This window comes from Aquarana catesbeiana, linkage group LG09 (assembly GCF_042186555.1).
Source record: "Aquarana catesbeiana isolate 2022-GZ linkage group LG09, ASM4218655v1, whole genome shotgun sequence".
Taxonomy (NCBI): Eukaryota; Metazoa; Chordata; class Amphibia; order Anura; family Ranidae; genus Aquarana; species Aquarana catesbeiana.
This window is the reverse complement of record NC_133332.1, coordinates 235,908,270-235,928,006: the sequence shown is the minus strand read 5'-3', so window position 1 is coordinate 235,928,006 and position 19,737 is coordinate 235,908,270. Positions and strand designations below refer to the sequence as shown.

The 19,737-nt window shown below is 43.2% G+C and overlaps 1 protein-coding gene across 3 annotated transcripts in view; it reads left to right on the top strand.

Annotated features, from left to right (window-relative positions):
- Positions 1-19,737, top strand: part of PNPLA7 (patatin like domain 7, lysophospholipase) — a 478,577-nt gene that overhangs the window by 337,195 nt on the left and 121,645 nt on the right. For all 3 annotated transcript variants that reach the window (XM_073599988.1, XM_073599989.1, XM_073599987.1), the window contains 2 exons: positions 16,413-16,476; positions 18,244-18,412. In XM_073599988.1, coding sequence (XP_073456089.1) covers positions 16,413-16,476; positions 18,244-18,412 — 233 coding nt within the window. The remainder of the gene's footprint in view (positions 1-16,412; positions 16,477-18,243; positions 18,413-19,737) is intronic.

Genomic DNA, 19,737 nt, shown 5'->3' with positions numbered 1-19,737 from the left:
TTATCTTTTAACCCTTCCACAGCCTGACCAGTTTTTCCATTTTTTGCACAAGTTTAAAAAAAACATTTTAGGCCTGAAGATTACATGAAACCCCCAAAATATGATATACCGTATTTATCGGCGTATAACACGCGCCGGCGTATAACACGCACCCCAAGTTTAGGAGAGAATTTTAAGGAAAAAAACTTTTAGGAGGGAAGTTTAAGGAAAAGAAACTTACATTAAAATGCCCATCAATGCAGCCTCATCAGTGTTCATCTGCAGCCTTGTTAGTGTCATTGCAGCCTTTTCAGTGTCAGTGCAGCCTTGTCCCCAGTGCAGCCTTGTCCCCAGTGCAGCCTTGTCCCCAGTGCAGCCTTGTCCCCAGTGCAGCCTTGTCCCCAGTGCAGCCTTGTCCCCAGAGCAGCCTTGTCCACAGAGCAGCCTTGTCCCCAGTGCAGCCTTGTCCACAGAGCAGCCGTGTCCCTGCAGCCTTGTCCCCGCCGCCGCCGCCATACACATACTAGTACTTTTAAATATGGCGCCGCGGAGTTCGGAGGGACTCGGGGCCGGCGGAAGTGAACGAACGCCGCCGAGATACACATAGCCGAGGGTTCTCGGCTCTTTCCGGCGCCGCTCACAGTCCCGCCCAGTCCCGCCCTATGATGGACATAACACAGGTCCAATGGCGGGACTGGGCGGGACTGTTAGCGGCGCCGGAAAGAGCCGAATACACTTGACTATGTGTATCTCGGCTCTGTGATTTCGGCGGCGCTCGTACAGCACCGCCGAGTCCTTCCGAACTCCGCGGCGCCATATTTCAAACTACTCGCTATGTGAATGTCGGCGGCGATCGCCGAAATTCACATAGCGATAGCGGGGATCGGCGTATAACACGCACCCACGACTTTCCCCTGATTTTAAGGGGAAAAAAGTGCGTGTTATACGCCGATAAATACGGTATTTTCTGAAAGCAGATACCATAGAGAATAAAATAGTGGTAGTTCCAATTTTTTTTATTTTAAACGATATTACCTCAAAGGTCTAGGAAACGCACAATTTCAGTAAAAAACACTTTAGAAGTTAATTTTAGTGGGCACAAAAACAATAAATTACCAATTTTTTTTTTTATAAATTAAAGGCCAAGATTGCACAGAGACAACAGATACCCAACATGTAAAACCTTAAATTTGTGTGCGTGCACGTCCAATGGCAACAAACTTCAGTAAATAGAGCAAATAATTTCGCTTTACCCCAAATGGCAAGCAGCTTACACACCAAATTAGATAAATGGCAAAGGAGCAAAGGTGGCCGAGGAAAAGCAAAGGGACCACATAGTGTAATTCCGTAACATACAATAAAATTGAAAACACTCACATGATGCTGGATAAAAAAAGCGATGACCCCAGACGATGTCCTTGGAGACTAAACGCATCAGGAAGGTCCCCACTGCTGCCTATTGACTTTGTACACGCGCTTTTTTTGTCCAGCATCATGTGAGTGTTTTCAATTTTATAAAATTTTATTGTATGTTACGGAATTACACTATGTGGTCCCTCTTTGCTTTTTCCTCTGCCACCTTTGCTCCTATGGATTTCTGAGAGGTTATTTCCCACGCGTCCTCATTGGATTGTGAGCAGGGTATCTCCGGTCTACAGAAACCAACATCACCAGAATCCACCCACCGCAATACAAGCTTGTTTGACACACAGAGCGTATGCCCTGGCGTGTTCAAACATTCTGGTAAGCCTCCTCTACTCACGGTGGTGGTTTGATCACAGTCACTCATTTTTTTACGGATTGACACGTTTTTTGATTGGAACTCTTTGCTGTTATACTCCACAATTTTAAATTTATAGACTTGGATGATATACATACTGAAGTTTTTGTTACATCATTTCTGGTGGTGACATCATTATCAATATTCTTACATGTACCACTTATATATGGACACTATTCTTTGCATTTATTCATTTTGTTACTTTGTATGAAAATTGTATTCACATTTTTTTAGATGTATTTGGGCCTATAACCCACTTCTCTATAGCGCTACACTTTTATTTGTGTGACAAACTTCAGTACCCTATATTTTCCATGGCCAACATTTTAAAAGCGCCTGGTGCTAGATATATTGCTATCATTCAAGTGTGCTTGGCAATGTGTATCGCAATTGACATTTTAGTCGCATTTACATTTGTACGTGCTTATAGGTTGGGGGGGGAGTTTATGTGATGGGGTGTAACTTTATTTTTTTTAGAACTAAAAACTTTTTTTTTTTTTCCCATCAGGTTCTCTTTATTGAGACATCCAGGATCTAAAAGACCCTGGATGTCTCCCCTGTGCTCCACTGAATGTAATGCAATGCACATTGCACTGCATTACATTCTTTTCTGGCCTTAATGGTCTGGGATACTGTCAACGGGGACCCGGAAGTGACGTCACTTCTGGGTCAACAACAAGGAGAGAGGAGTGGATAACGTGTCCGCTTTCCTCCCTCCTCTCTACCCGGCAGCACCCACTATGCTGAGATACATAGTGAGGGGTGTGCACATGGTGTGTGGAGCATTCGGGCGGCAGCCCAGTTGCCAGGATGAGCACTGCTTTAAAGTGACACTAAACAATATCCTTATTCAGCAAAAATAATTTATGCACATTCACTACTTAAAGCAAAACTTCTCTCAAAAGGGGAAGTTCTGCCCCCCCACCTCCACATTTGGGAGAAAACATTTTTTTGAGTGGGGGAGCTGGTAACTAGTTTTGGCAGGTACCAGCTTCCACTTCTGTTAGGATTGCCGAGGCTCCTACGTCACAGGTCCCAAAAGGCTGCGGGGCCATTTAAAAAGCACAGAGCAGTTTGCGCAGTGGGCAGCCAGCTGTGAAGCTGCAAGGAGTCACAGCTGCCTGCCCACAGTTAACATGCCAGCACCAGGGACCAAAGACCAGTGAAGAAACCGGCCGGAGTGAGTACAGCGCTGGATTCCTGGACAGGTGTATGTCTGTTTATTAAAAGTGCAGAATGCCATGCAGAATGCCATGATCAATACCTCTCAGGGGGAATGTCCAGAAGACATTTAAAGTATGTTCTCAGTCTTCCGGGATAAGTAATGCTGGGCATCAATTAACTTGGAGGACCGGGGGACACCTTGGAGCAGTGGTTCTTAACCTCAGTCCTCAAGTACTCTCAACTACCCTCAACAGGCCATGTTTGCAGGTTTTACTTTACCTTGCACAGGTGCTTTAAATCAGAGTCAATGGCTTGGTATTTTGGACAGCTATTTTATCTAAGAGAAATTCCCAAAACATGGCCTATTGGGGGGTACTTGAGGAATGAGCTTGAGAACCACTGCCTTGGAGCTTAAAAAGTGGTACTGGAGATGAGGTGGGCAATGGCGTCCCTGGGGGGGGTTTTACAAAAAATCAATGTCTAAGAGGGAGAGAGTCCCCAGTCAGCTCCTGCGGGTGATTCCTCCCCCCTCCCTCTGCTTGCTGACACTGCATAATGCGAGCGCTCACACAACCACGGCAGCACCATCTGCTCCTTCCCCTGCATCCTCATTGGCAGGGAGAAGAGCGAGTTGCAGGAAGGACTCCACCAGGACTCTCAGTTACTGAAAAAACAGACTGATTTCTCCCATCCCATTCCAAGAGATGCCAGACCAGCGCAGTCCAAAGCAGGGGCAGGACAGCAAGAGGAGGCTGGGAAATCCCACAGTGGCAGAACACCAGGGCCCGGAGGCAAGACAACCTTTGCAACCCTGATAGTTCTCCCACTGCTTTGGATCCTTATATTTTCTTGGTATGCTGGTGACATATATATCTTGTTTTCTGCCACCCTGGGGGACCCCAATACAGTAGGAAGGGAGCTCACTGCAGAACGTGTGAAAGGGCCGTTGTGGGGTCGTAGTAAAGGGCCCTGGTATATATTTATATATACAGTATATATATATATATATATATATATATATATATATATATATATATATATATATATATATACATTTTATAGTTGCCCCCCTACTTTTGTCCCTGTCCCCCCTAAATATAAAAGCTGGAGACGCCACTGGAGGTGGGTATTGCAACCCGAGAAAAAAATAAAATTGGCCTAGAGTTGAGCTTTAAGAGTATTACCTACTTAAGGTTTAATTCTGCTTGGCCACCTTGTGATCCAGACACCTTTGCTGGACAGGATAGGGGCCTAGCTTTTTTTTTTGCTGCACTTAAGCAATATGATTCAGTCAAAAGGCCAAACCATGCCTAAGTGACTAGAGCAGCAGCACACCAATGAGCTCATCTCTGTGCTCTGTTCTCTTCTTAGACCAACAGCACTGTGTAAAGAAATAAAGTTTGTTGGTGATTTGTTTAGAGTGCTGAGCTTCCATACTCCAGTATGTTTCTTTTTTAATTAATCCATAAATGGACTTAACTTTTTTATTTTCCTATGTCCCTGAAGTTTGATTTTAAAATGGAATTTGTTGTCTTGTGCAAGCTTTGCTAAAACGCTTTACTAAAACTAATTTACTAATACATTGCTTCTGCTGCTTCTATGATTCCCCTGTGTTTTTGCCATGTCTTTATATCATCTCACAGCGGTGCTTATTTCCTGATATGACTCAGAGCTGTTCTCTTGAATACAGTATTATCCTCTTGGTGCAGCATAGACAGAACATAGTAATATATTGTATATAGCCAATACAAAAAGCCTTTGATATCTTGGTCTTTGTAAGGTAGGCAGTTATATACAGGAATAAAGCGCTTTTTTAAAGGGTTACACCTGGACAAGAAACTAAGGGAATAGGCATCACTGGGACAGGAAGAAACAAATAAAAAAATTAAAAAAAAACAATAGAAGTACTTCGCTCCTCAGTGCCTGCAGCTACAGAGGTCAGTAAATGCTTGTTTTAAAACTCATTTACTGCTGTTATAAATACTTGAAAGTTTGGACACCAGTTCACTTTAAGGCCTCATGCACACGAGACGCTGTTAAACTCGTGTTCAGAGGCAGTTGGACACTTTTTTCAACTGCCCCTGAACCCATTCAATGTTATCCTATGTGTCCATGTACACAGTCTCGTTTTTGGCGTTTTAAGGCAGTTGCGTTTAACCTCGTTTTTCCAGAAGCAAAAAAATGGGTTCAGACGCAAAAGTTTTCCACGTTTCAGACGCCAAACGCTGCTAAACGCAGGTACCGTGTTTAGCCGCGTTTGCGTTTTTATAAGTGCTTTTTTACAACCCAATTTTGGGGCCCCATATCTCGGGGCCACTTGGTGCTAGGAACCCCAAATTTGATATGCAAACCCAGTGGAACTAGCACTACAACATATTTAGGGATTCCTAGCACCAAGTGGCCCCAAGATATGGGGCCCCAAAGTCGGGTAACAAAATGTCATTCTCTGCTGCAGAAAAGTGCTTGACATTTTGCGACCCGATTTTGGGGCCCCATATCTCGGGGTCACTTAGTGCTAGGAACCCCAAATTTGAAGTGCTAACACAGTTGGACTAACACGATAACATATCCAAAAAGTGCTGACACAGTTGGATGAACAATATAACATATTCAAATGTGGGGTTCCTAGCACAAAGTGGCCCCAAGATATGGGGCCCCAAAGTTGGGCCACAAAATGCCATTCTCTGCTGCAGAAGTGCTTGACATTTTGCGACCCGACTTTGGGGCCCCATATCTCGGGGCCACTTAGTGATAGGAACCCCACAACATAGGATATGTTGTAGTGATAGTTCCACTGTGTCAGCACACCAAATTTGGGGTTCCTAGCACTAAGTGGCCCCGAGATGCGGGGCCCCAAAGTTGGGTCGCAAAATGTCAGTCTCTGCTCTGCAGACGCTTCTAAACGCAAACGCGGCATGCAAACTCTGCTTTTAAAAACCTGTGTTCAGCAGAGTTTGCACCAGCGTCTCGTGTGCATGAGGCCTAAGTGACAATTTAGTAGCACTTCCAATAGACTTTTTTAGGTGGGTTTTCTGAATGACTTGCAGTCTTGAAGATGATAATCATATAAAAACATGAAAGTCATGTAAAAATAATTTATAAGATAAACACTGGAAATGTCCAATAATGCTAGCTGAAAATACACTAAACTTTCCATTAGCTGTCCGAGTGCCTCCACTTGGACTGCTAAGGCTGGTATAAGGTGCTGCTTCTTATGTGTAAAAAATACTTGCTTAAAAGTATTTTTTTTGTTACTGGTCAGTTGCTATCCGATAACCCTGGTCAATTCTAGCTGCAGAGTGGCCTAGAGATCACTGAGATCTTTTTGTTGTTGTTGTTTTTCCATCAAAAGGTCATCAACCCAAAATTTGTGGTCAGTTTTGGTGCAGTTGTTGTCAGCGGTGGTCAGCTGCCATCCAATCAAACGGGCCAATTCTAGCTGCAGCTTGGTCCTTTTTAGTCAAGCAATCACTGTTTCTTTTTTTAAATCACGTGGTTGTCGCCCCACATCTGTGGCCAGCCTTGGCACCATTGCTGCCAGTGGCTCAGCATGACTGATGTCTGATGAAAAAACATCCTGCCTCTCTAAATGGTGCCAGCTTCCCAAGATGAGGCAGGTGTCCATTTGCTTCTATCCAATTAGATGCCCATGTAATATTAATGCAATCTACCTCCCAGTGAGTCTTATGTTGACGCGTTTAATGATTAACACTTTCATTGTTGGTGGATAGAGGCAGCCTTGCGTTCTCGGTAACCTATTCCAGCCATTTCACCCCAAAGGAACCCCCAGACGAGTCTAATACAGATCACTGTTATTGTTCCCACAGAGGTGATGTGACAGTGTGCAGTACTGACATTTAATGCTCGTGTATTGAAGAATCTGTGGCGATAGGAGAACAATTGTCACGTTAAATGTCATTCTCTCAGTTCCTAGAAGTGTCACTCCTCCATTATATGAATATCCAGAGTGTCGCTTGCTTACATGGAGCTCTGAAAGACCACAGCACCTTTAGAGTCATTGTCACAGCACTACAAACTCCGTGTAACCAAGAGAAGTCTCTGCAAACTTCTATGACTTTTTGCTGCTGGGGTAAGGCTTGGAAATACGCTGGTATTATGTTTATATAAAACATTATATGTGCACACTCTTCTTTAGAAGGTTGCAAAGTATGAATGAAGTTAAGTCCCTTTCACACAGGCGGTCCAATTAAATCCACCTATGAGTTTTTCAGACAGATTTGAATGGATGCTCCATGTTAGCTGTTAGCCTATGGCCAGGCGGATGGAAACAAATGTGTGTTTATTTACATTCAGTTACCTCCAAGTTCATCTAGGTCCAAAAAAAAAATGGAAGAGGTCTATGTCTCTTCCGTCATGTCTATGTTTTTAAAAAAAACAGGATCGGATTGGTGGTAGTCAGAAGTAAATAAATTCTATTTACATGCACCTGCTCATAGGCCTAACAAGGGTCTGTTGAGCTCTGACAGGGCAAAACTAAACAAACATGAATGTCACAAAAGTAACAGTATGTTCTGCTCTGATTCAGCAGGGGATGTGTGAACAGATCCCTTGCTGATCGGAATGGACATGGCTGGTGTGACGGAGGCCTTAAATTGATTGCAAAGCTATATTTTTTATTATTATTAAAATAATAAGCATGTTATGCTTACCTACTCTCTGCAATGGTTTTGCACACAGTGGCCCCTAACCCCCTCTCTTGGGGTCCCACGCCGGTGTTCTTAGCTCCTCCTCCCTTCCAAGTGCCCCTATAGCAAGCTGACTGGTATGGGGGGGCATCCTTTGGAGGCTCAATCCCAAGCTGAGCTGTGTATGTCTATTGGCACAAACAGTGTAGCCCAACCATGCCCCCCCCCCCCCCATTCCTGCACTCTTTTTACAGAATTTGACTTGTAGCAGCAGGCGATAATCACTCCAGCAGTTGTCTGAGCTTGTGAGGAGAGAAAAGAGCAGCACTACGCTAGATCAAGATCAGGCTCAGGTAAGTATTCAGGGGGGGGTTGGGGAGAGGAGCTGAACATTATTTTTTTTTTAGCTTATTGCAGAGAATGCATTAAGGTAACAAACCTTTAGGCCCTGTTCACATCTGAACGATTTTCATCCCCTGTTCACATCTAAGCGTTCTGTTGCCTGAAGCAAAACGCCTGTTGTTTATATAAGTACATGAGCTTCTTTTTGGCAGATTACAAGCATTTTGACCCCATAGACTTTAATAAAGATGCCTGAAAACCTGTGACTGAGTGTTTTAGAAGCGGTTTGGCGCTAGTTTTCTGTGCAAAACAGCAGCTCTCCACCCCTAATTAGAAATGTGCAGAATGGAAAAATTTGTTTTCGTTTCGTTTTCATTCAATTTAGTTTAGTTTCATAATTTTCTAACAAATTCCAAGTTTTCTGAATGATTGGAATTCAAATCGGTGGAAAAATGATCGAACGATGAGTCATCAGCTGTCAGCGGGCTACCGGCAACTAAAAATAAACAGAAAAAACAGGGTAGCCCCCCCCCAATCCATACCAGGGCCTTTAAGTCTGGTATAAAGTCTGGTCCCCCCCCAAAATCCATACCAGACCCTTAACCGGGCATGCAGGCCAGGAGGGTGGGGGACAAGCAGCAACCCCACCCCCCCCCCCACTCCCCTCCTGAACCATACCAGGCCCGAAGCCGTTTTTCCATTTACTTCTCATTGCCCCCATTCTTTTTTTTTTTTCTTTTTTTTTCTTTTACATTCAGTGGGGAAGCCCGCTGTTACGCTTGTAAGAAGCTGCAAAAACGCTTTTAAAAAGCTGAAAAAAGCCAGTAAATCACTACGCTTAGATGTGAATAGAGCCTTTAACCTTTACAACCACTTTAAACTTCAGAGGAAATGTCTAAATACATAAATTAATGCATAAATGGATATTATGTTTGTTAATAAAGTACACAGATGAAATCATAACAAGATTAGGACTGAATAGGCAGACTAATAGCTTTGTAGCTTTGGAACCCCCATGTCTACAAGCCATCTTTCATATGCACGCTATTCACATTTTTTAGTAATATAAGAACCATGCCACTCAAATTTTTTTAATTCAAAGCAGCTTTCTATTTTTCTCTAATAGACTGTAAACTATTTTGATGTTGGATAAGAGTGACTGCTGATTGATAAATTTGAGGTTATGTATATTTAGCTGCAAAATTGCGTGCACTTACAAAACCACAACCTAAAATTGTAACTGCAGCCCATCAGTTTCAGTCATCTTGTCAGTAATCCAGCCCTCAGTGAAATACATCTACTGTAGGTTTACCTGCCTAAGGATTTGCCATTCTGTTAGGCCAGTTTTGGTATTAAAGTGGTTGTAAAGGCAGAAGTTTTTTTTTATCTTAATGCATTCTATTCAATAAGATAAAAAAAACCTTCTGTGTGTAGCATCCCTGCCAATACTTACCTGAGCAGCATCTCTATCCAGCGATGTTTCAGGCGTACCTTGGCCATCCGGGACTCTCCCTCCTGGTTGGCTGAGATACAGCAGCGACGCCATTGGCTCCCACTGCTGTCAGTCAACGTCAGTTAGCCAATCAGGAGAGAGAGGGGGCAGGCGAACCACGGCTCAGTGTCTGAATGGACACACGAAGCCTCGCCTTGGATGCCCCCATAGAAAGCTGCTTGCTATGTGGGGCACTCAACGGGAGGGAGGGGCCAGGAGTGCCTAAGAGGGACCCAAGAAGAGGAGGATCAGGCTGCCCTGTGCAAAACCACTGCAACATAACAGGTAAGTATGACATTTGTTATTTTTAAAGAAAAAAAAAAAACTTAATTTTAGTATCAATTTAATAAAATTCTGCAAAGCTGAACATTTCTGCACCCTGGCTGACCTCCCTGCTAATTACAGAGATAATGATGTTGATTCAGTGCCCAATAAAGCAGCTAGAGGTGAAGAGGAGACAAAGTATCCTGCATTTCTGTCATAGTTGGGGGGGGGGGGGGGGGGGGGGGTAGAGGCAGTAGCTATAGCAGTAAAAAACGTTCACACAGTAACCAGCAAAAGTACACAAGCAGGAGGGTCTCCCTGGCAGGTGATGTGATCTCCCCCAAGGTGCGGAGTCTAAACACTAACTGATCTTCATCAGAGCTCCTGATGGTGGAGATTTGCAGTGTGCTCCTGGCAGGTTGTAGTCCTCAGGATCACTGTACTAGGAAGTGAGCGAGCCAGGCTCTTGTAACAGATATAACAGGTTGGGATCAAGCAGAAGCGTAATCCAAGAACAAGCCGAAGGTCAGTAACAAGTGATAGTTAAAATACAGACTTCAGCAGGAGTGTAGGGAGCAAGATATTGGCTGAAGCAGAGCAAAGCAATCTGGCAAATAGGAAGTGCAGAGACATGGTATAAATAGGAAGTTCATGGGGGGAGCTAGGAGTTCAAGGTTCACCAGAAACAAGATTTAAAGTTAGGTTGTCCAAGGGATCAGGTAGGGAGCTATCCAGCATTTCTAGAGGCAAAGTAAGAAGAGATACTGCCAGATGCTTTAGTAGAAATGAGGATAAAGGAGTGCCCAGTGATCAAAGAAGTAATTAATTTGTATTTTGTTTGAAGTTTCAGCAATAAAAAGAGGCCAGCACATTTCAGGGGACTAGAGACTCCCCCTTCATCAGGGCTGCTAGTAAAAATAGTTGTGGCATAATCCTGTTGGAGGGTGCCTTTGGCACATGGATCTGGACAGTTAGAAGTCCTCAGCACTGGCTGTGTGTTCAGAGGCAGCAAATATGCATTAGAAGTCCTGGGTTCAGATGGGATCCTGACAATTGCTGAACTAGGAGATAACAGTTATTACCTGTGATTCAATTTGTATTAGCGGCGCTCCTTGCAGCGCTTTAACCAGTGTAGCCAGCAGGTGCTCATAATGAATCATATGGATGGTGTTGTGCAGAAACCAGGTGGAAGATCGCAAAGGTCACATAGCATCACTTAGGTCATAATAGGCTAATATGACCCATGTGATCCATTTTCCAGCATTTTTGGAGTGCTGATGATTTTTTCTATTCTCAACGATTCTCTCCCATCTGGCTGTGCAGGATGGCAGGGGTATGCAAGTCAGAAGACATCACCAACACACAAAGAATGTCCTTTTCACTTGTTTATTGTTTAACAACAGCTCAACCAACTGACTTATATCAATTTTATCAGTATTGTTAGCAGTTTTCTTGAAGTTACATAGAGTGACACATAAAATGCTAAAATTATTCTAGGAGCCAGATCCCAACTGCACCTGAAGAGTTAAGACTGACATCTGTGCTTTTTAGTTTTTAATGCTTTTGTTTTATACTAAATTGTAGCACATTTTTTGGCTCCCTTGGTAAAACTTTACTTGAACCACCTACTACTATTGTTCCAGATTATTGGCTTTGTCCACTTGCAATACCCAATGGGGCTTTCTTTGTATTTGAAAAACTTCAGTAAAATCAATGTGCAAGATATAATTCTCAGAAAGAGGTGGCATCTTCTGTATTTTTCATATGAAAGGGTTCCTTTTAAGAGCTTTGCTTAGTACCGCACTTACCTAAAATGGTAGCCAAATAAAACACCATAGTCCTTTAGGAGAAAAAAAAAGACTGGGTGGTCCTTGACCAAGGTGTATTGCTCTACCTAAAGCAAAGAAACATAAGATCAAATTCTGACTATGCTGTATGACAATGATATCTAGATAGGATAACCAAGAATTACACTTTCTTTGCTTAGGAAGACTGTTCAAATTTACTCTATGTATTTTAATTGTCAGTTTAGCTGTTTGCCTACTGATCTTTAAAGATGCCTAATGGCTTTCTATAATTTTTTTTATAAATATGGCTCAGAATGGCCAACATTTCTTTCCATATTTCTTGTGTTTTTGGTTTAACTATTGCAATATTCCAGCCAATGCTACATCTATTCTGGTTTGCCTTGACATATGAAGAGAGGATACTGGGCCTCTGTTCTCAAGGCAGAGATGAAAAGTAATTTTCAGGATAAGGGGTTGTAGGTGAAATGTAGGTCACGGATAATGTTTTGCCGTCACTAAAAACTCCATTTACTGCAATTGTCATTTTCCTTAAGCTGATCAGAGAGGCTGGTGTGCATCAGATGATTACACAGGCAGATACACAATCTCCTCTTCTAATGTCGTCAATATTGCAAATGCACATTAGACCTGCCACTCTGCACAGATCAGCCACAGTGCTGCATTTAGACCCCAGGCTGCGACTTGCTGTTGTCCTCCAAATGAAGTCACAATGGCATGTGGCTTATTGTGCTTCTTTATAAATGGAGAAAAGCAAATTGCCATCTAAGAACAGCTTGTCAGGCTTCACATAGACATTGGATGGCAATGGGAAGATCCAACTGCTGCAGAATGATTTGAACATGAGCACACATACTTTTGACCAGGCGTGCATGTTTACACCCAGAACAGACACCCCTGGCACCAGGCCAAGAGAGAATAAGTTCTCTAATTTCTTTAGGCTGGGTTCACACTGGAACACGCAGCAGCTCACAGCAGGAGTCCGGTGCGTCTCAATTCACCATTTCAGGTCTGATTTCAGCTCAAATTTTAGGCTGAATTCGGACCTGAAACAGACCAAAAGACACACAGGACTCCTGTGCAATTCGCGCCAGAGCCGCTGCAGAGATGTGTAAACTGGCTCCATAGAGAGCCGGTCACAATCTCCTGCTATGCGAATTGGAAGTGGAGAAATCCGCATTCAATTCGCGTAAGTGTGAACCCAGCCTTAAAGGTTTGTTTTTCTCACTTTTGAAAGGTTGGTCACAGAATGTCTGCAGAAGTCCCAGACTACCTGTAGCCATATAGCAAGATACCACTGCTCACAGGTGGGACACTCTGGCCATAATACCACATAACAGGCTGCAGGCGGTGAGGTGCATGCCCTGCCACTGCCTACAGAGATCAAGATGAATAAAAAATCAGATGGCTGCACACCCACATGATGCAATGTCGGCTTCAAAAGTCCGGTAGTACAAAAATCCTTAAAAACAACCAAGCACAGATAAGCAGGGGGGTACAAGGTTGACACGTTTCACACGGAATCTGTGCTTTATCAAAACCACCATGGATGCCATGTGAAACGCGTCAACCTTGTACCCCCCTGCCTGTTTGTGCTTGGTTGTTCTTAAGGATTTTTTTTACTATTGATTAAAGCCGACATCGCATTGTGTGGGTGTGCAGCCATCTAACTTTTTATTTACCTGTAGCCATACTATGATTTGCCAGTCTGAAGACTTTTACCTGGACTGTGTCTTAATCTTGCAGTTGCCCTATTGGGAACCATTTCACAGACATGTTTAAAAACCTGGGATTGCTGCTGTTCCCTTTTGATGAAAGCAGTGCCACGAGCATTGAGCCCCTCCTCCCTCCATATAGGCACTGGCAATGTCAAGTGTACCTGTTTATGGTGCAACCAGCAGATAGTAGTGTTTGAGCAAGGATGGGTCCTGCCTACAGATCTGTTGCCTTCCTCTGTCTAGAGCAGGGGTATTGAATTAAAATTCATGGAGGTCCAATCAGTACAATTTTCTTCCAGCAGAGGTCCGAATCCCATGTTTGTCCAATGATTCCGGTAATTCACATCACAGCCCCTCTCTCCTCTTATATCACAATCCTATTCTTATATTCTTACATTTGTGCGCTCTGCCCCTTAACAGTAGAATTCTGACCCCCCCCCCCCCCAGCAGTGTCCTCTGCCTCCCTTCACATCATATCTTTTCTCCCCCCCACCCAAATACCACTGTCCCCTACAGCTGTGTCCTCTGGCCTCCTTCACATCACCTCTGCCCACAACAGTGCTCTGTCCCTTTACATCTCCCCCCCCCCCCAACACACACACAGTAGAGATCTCTGCCCCTTCACATCACGCCCCCCCCCCCAGTAGCCCTTTCGCCCCTTCACATCACAAACCCACCCCCCAACACACACACAGTAGAGATCTCTGCCCCTTCACATCACCCCCCCCCCCCAGTAGTCCTTTCACCCCTTCACATCACCTCTGCCCACAACAGTGCTCTGTCCCTTTACATCTCCTCCCCCAACACACACAGTAGAGATCTCTGCCCCTTCACATCACGCCCCCCCCCCAGTAGCCCTTTCGCCCCTTCACATCACAAACCCACCCCCCAACACACACACAGTAGAGATCTCTGCCCCTTCACATCACCCCCCCCCCAGTAGTCCTTTCACCCCTTCACATCACCCACTCATCCCCCCCCCCCAACATACACACAGTGGAAATCTCTGCCCCTTCACATCACCCCCCCCAGTAGTCCTTTCGCCCCTTCACATCAGCCACCCATCCCCCCCCCCCAACACATACACAGTAGAGATCTCTGCCCCTTCACATCACCCCCCCCCCAGTAGTCCTTTCGCCCCTTCACTTTAGCCACCCATCCCCCCCAACACATACACAGTAGAGATCTCTGCCCCTTCACATCACCCCCCCCCCCCCCCAGTAGTCCTTTCGCCCCTTCACATCAGCCACCCATTCCCACCCCCCCACCCCTTCCTAAATGGCTCGACCATGGGTCCAAATGGGACAGTGACTCGGTCTGGATGCAGACCGCGTCCTGCCATTTAATGATGCCTGGTCTAGAGGCATATTTCAATTCCAGCTTATTTTTAGCAGGTGAGACAATAAATGAAATCTTTTTTAAGAGAAATGCAAAGACCGATTACCCTCATCTAAAAATGCTATTTGCTTGACTTTATGCTTATCTTCTAGTAATAATAATTGCAGCTATGGACATAGCACATACTCAGATCAGGAAGTATCAGAATCCCACCTCTATATAGTTTTTCTGGGTTAGTGACTCAATATCAAAACCAAAGGTACAAACATGACAGTGACAAACAGAAGCCATCAATGGCGGCCTACATGTTTCTTTAATGAAATATTTCCTTTTTATATCTGGAGTCAGATTGGTTTCTTGAGTTAAGACATGTATCCCTACAAAAAGCAGAACATCTCTGTAGCATTGCCTTGGTAACAAATAGGTCATCTTAGTTCACTTGCAAAGTCATAATTGACAATTATTCTGTATACTTTTTACTGCATTTTTTTCTTTAAAAGGTTTCTAATAGATAGGATTTTTTCCATTTGTTTTAATAGTATTGCAGGAATAGCAGTGATATTCAGGTACTTACAACTATTTGGCTTTAAGCTGTTTAGCACAGTTAGATTAATAGAAGTTATTTTAAGGGTTGCCAAAAGCTACTGCATGTTGCACGTTGCTCGTTAAAGTGAAGCTTTCAGTAACTTTACAAATCTGCCTAAATACATTCCCATTCCTCCCCACTGTCTGAGACTGAAAAAGAGGGATATCTCTTAGCACTGAGCATCACAGAAAAGGATACAGCCCATCACAGCTTAGTTATGCAGATCATGAACAATGAATGCAGGAGGAAAAAAAACTAGTTTGACTGATTTTTTTTTTTTTTATTATTTTTTTTTTTTTTTTTATGGTTTCTAACCTGTTTTACTAGCATTTGAGAATAACAAACACAAATCTAGTAATATAGCAGTCGTATAAGAAGATTTTGCATCCAAAAAAAAAGACTATGAAGCTACGAATTCCTGAAAATATACAGCAACAGTATAATGTAATTTCTGAAAAGCTACACCTTTTATCATTAGAAAGAAGTCCTTAAAGAGGAGCTTCAGCCAGAAATTCAAAAAATAAGTCAGCAGCTACAAAAACTGATTTTTAATAAACAGTCACCTGTCCAGGGATCCAGCGCCATCCTCACCTGAGCCAGTTCTTTGCCAGTCTTCATGGCATGTTAAGTGTGGGAAGCCGGCTTCTCACTTGATGCATGTGGGACATGTCCCCGATGGTTGTGGGCAAGGAGGGGGGATACTTTCCGGTGGAATCGCCTAAGTGAAGTGCGAGCAGATGCCTGGCAAAACTAGGTACCCACTCCCCAAGTTCTACTTCAAGCTCTAGTTAAGTGAGTTTTGCCCAGCCTGAGATGAGACTATCAAAATGTTGAAGATATGAGGAAGTAATTCCTTAGTCTTCTATCTCACAGGGATCACTTAAGCTGTACATGGTAACTTTGTAGCAAGTAACAAGATGAGAGTCTGCAGCATGTGGCTGATCTGTGACAAGATTGAATCATCGCTGAGCCGCCATCTCGTTAAATTAAGTAGATGCTCGCCCTAGATGATGCCTAAACAAAGATGGCACCATCTTTCTTAAGACAAAGACAGGAGAAAGCATTATTCGAGGGAGTACTGTGTTCTCAAAAATAAGCGTTACACTTGCAACACGGTTACTTATTACTTAGGAATATATGCATTTTCCTCGAAAAAATATTTGATGCTAGGTCCTCGTTATTAAATGAGACACATTTCCTAAAGGCAGTGTCTCTTTAACCTCCAGTGGTTGTTATGAGCAATATATGGATATATATTTTATTTTCTGATTTTTTTATTTTTTTTTTTTTCCCCTCAGGGCCCACTTTGTTGCTTACCAGTGACAATATTAAGCAGCGCCTTGGATCAGCTGCTCTGGACAGGTTCGTAGTTTTTAATTTTTATCACACATAACAAAAATATGTTGCATTCTATATTACAAGAATCAGTCTAAGGGACCATATTTACACTATCCGCACACTAAACACTCCAGTTTAGCATGCAGGCAGCTGTCAGTTTTAATTGCAGTGAGCCGCGGTGAGGGCATTTCAGCAAATCACAGTTTCGTTTTCTTTTCTTTCCTTTTCTAAATCCTATTAGGATTATTTTCCACAATGGATAAACAGGAGTTACCTCTAGGGCACATATAATTTTTTTTTTTATGTGCCCGGTTCACACTGCAGCATAGCCCAGAAGTGTGGCGCAGTGAGCTGTGGTAAAATGCAGACATGCTGCAGTGCACAGGAAGGCACCATTCATGGCACCACGTGGTGCTGCTGTGCAGTGGCATGTGGTGCCTTCTTGTGCACAGCAGAATGTCTGCATTTTACCGCAGCTCACTGCGCCACACTTCTGTGCTATGCTGCAGTGTAAACCGGGCACATAAAAAAAAAAAAAATTCTATGTACCCTAGAGGTAACTGCTGTTTATCAGCTGCAGAAAAAAAAAACAGTTGCCAAAAAGTCCTAAATATTTGTCTTTTACCCAGTTTGTCTTCATATTTCACATTCTTTTCTACATTGATAGCATTTCTAAACATTATATGTCAGATGATGGTATCCTGCTGATGGCATTAACTAGTGCCCTCTCCACCGGCTTTCAATGTGGTCGCTGTTGCTCTTTGATTCTCGTATCTCCTTTTATGGGTCATCAAATCATAAAACGACAGCCTCACCTATCTATGTCCATTCCAGTTCTATGTCTTGAACTTATTGTAGAAATTCAGCCCTCTTAAACAATATGAACAATACCCTTTCCCCTCTCTGCTATGTTACATAGTTACATAGTAGGTGAGGTTGAAAAAAGACACAAGTCCATCAAGTCCAACCTATGTGTGTGATTATATGTCAGTATTACATTGTATATCCCTGTATGTTGTGGCCGTTCATCCTTGCCGCTCTTACAGTAAAGAACCCTCTACATAATTTAGGCTTAGACCTCTTATCTTCTAATTTTAATGAGTGGCCACGAGATATGTCTGCAAACTTTCTCTTATGCATGGCAGCTGTTGCACATCAGCACTACGTGATATCCAAACATCAGTTAGGATCATCAGCAGTTCCCCCATTGTCAAGGACACACCAGCTGGTCCTCTGGACTACAGGGAGTGTTGTTCTCACATACAGTGCACGTTGTGTCATGGGCATCAGTCAGGAAGACGTATTGCCTCTGACAGTGCCCATATACTGTAATTCCATCCATCCCCACCATTCACAAAGCCACAATAACTGAGAATAATGAGGGAAAACTTGGTGTGTATGGGCATTGCCAAGGGTGGTATAACTTTCTGATTAACTTTTCACTATGCATTGACATATTTGGCTGCATTTCAAACCTGATATGGTTGCCTTCTCCAGATTCACCAATCCACCTCATAAAAAAGAGCTTCCAATAGTGTAGTATTTTTAAATAAAAACCTATATTTATTTTCCAAAAAGCTTACATATACATGGGACAAGATCATACGTCCATTCAAAGATGGCCACACCGCAACTTCAGTTTTCGGTGATGTACTTACGGTTTCTGTGACAATGTCACTTCCTCTACAACTATCTTTGGATGCAACAAGCTTGGGAGCAATGGCAGGTGGCTTAAAACATAGTTTGGTTTGTATTCCCTGTGTTGAAAATGCTGTTTAAATTGTGTTGCAGTGTGCATGAGTACAGACTATCCAGCTGGCTTGGCCAACAAGAGGACATTCACCGAATTGTCCTGTACCAATCTGACTACTGCCTCACACCGTGGACCCAGCGCTGCATACGGCAGGCAGACTGTATCCTCATTGTCGGGCTGGGAGAGCAGGAACCCACTGTTGGAGAAGTAAGTGCCCATTAAAATGGAGATTCTATGCAGTACACTTATATTTTTCTAGCTGCTTTGCTACTGACGTTATACTCTATAGAACACAGGTGTTGGCTGGGAAAACTCAAAGAACACCTGATTATACTCAACCAGCCCAAAGGTAAACTAACTGTGACTCCACTCATCATGCATTAGTTGTAAATTGAAAAGCATTTATTGGTATCTATATAAATAAACAACAAAGTGATTTCGCGCAGAACAATGCTATCAGCAACACATCACAATGAATAATATAAGGAATAAGTAACATGTGAAACAATGCAGATTGGTGGAATGCTGTAATGATGATAGAATAGCTGAGGAGAACTGCAATGACAGTGGTCCAGAGGAGGTGCAATAGCCAGGGTTACTGTAAGTGATATGTGAGGTCTTGATCGCCTGATCAACTGCAAATAATAGCCAAACCTTGGTGGCCTCCCTCTCACTGTCAAAAAAACTCCTCATACAACTCAAGCTAGCATCTCCGGCCAGGAACGGCCCAACTGCAATCCAGGTGCAAGAGAGACACAGTATAGTGAGGTAAATCCCTATCCAAATGATAGATATACTTATCAGATTCTTGGAGCACCAGTGTCCTTGTGCAGAGCACGGTAAACCTGTCCCATAAAGATCGCCATCTCATACGGGTGTGTTGAAAAGGTCAGGTGGTCATCATCCAGAGGTGGATTAAGGAATAGCCTAACCAGTTTCGCCAATCTCTGCCAGCTGCTTCAGAGGCTCGTTCCAATGCATTAGGCTGCACCTTGAGGGTCCTATAAACTTTAATGTCTATTGTTGGCTGGGACTGATGTATAAAGATGTTAGTACTGACCACACATGCTGCATTTTCCTTGGTTTATTATTCATTGTATAGTGCAAGGACTTTCCTCATAAGGTGCACATTAAATGGATCTTTGGGTGGGTGGGCCCTTGAACTGCATAGTTGGTATGCGTAGAGGTTGCACAAATAGATTGTAATGTGCTTGGCAGCTTATAAATGGTAAATACTGTATATAGCCAGTAACTAGTATCTGGCTCTGCAATTACAATTTTGAATTTCAGAGAGGTTTATGGTTAATTGGTGGCGGTGAGGAAATTTCAACTAAGGTAGTCATAATTGTCAATGATTAAAGCATAGCAGATGCCATATGGCTGTCAAAAGAGGGTTTTCTAGCCGATTCTAAGCATAAACATGTACACTTAGATTATAAGAGCATTTAATGTTTATGCTGTTGTAGAGGTAAGAGATTTATCCATCACTGGTTTATTCGGGGGGTGAACACTTTTCACTGGGTAAGGGTTTC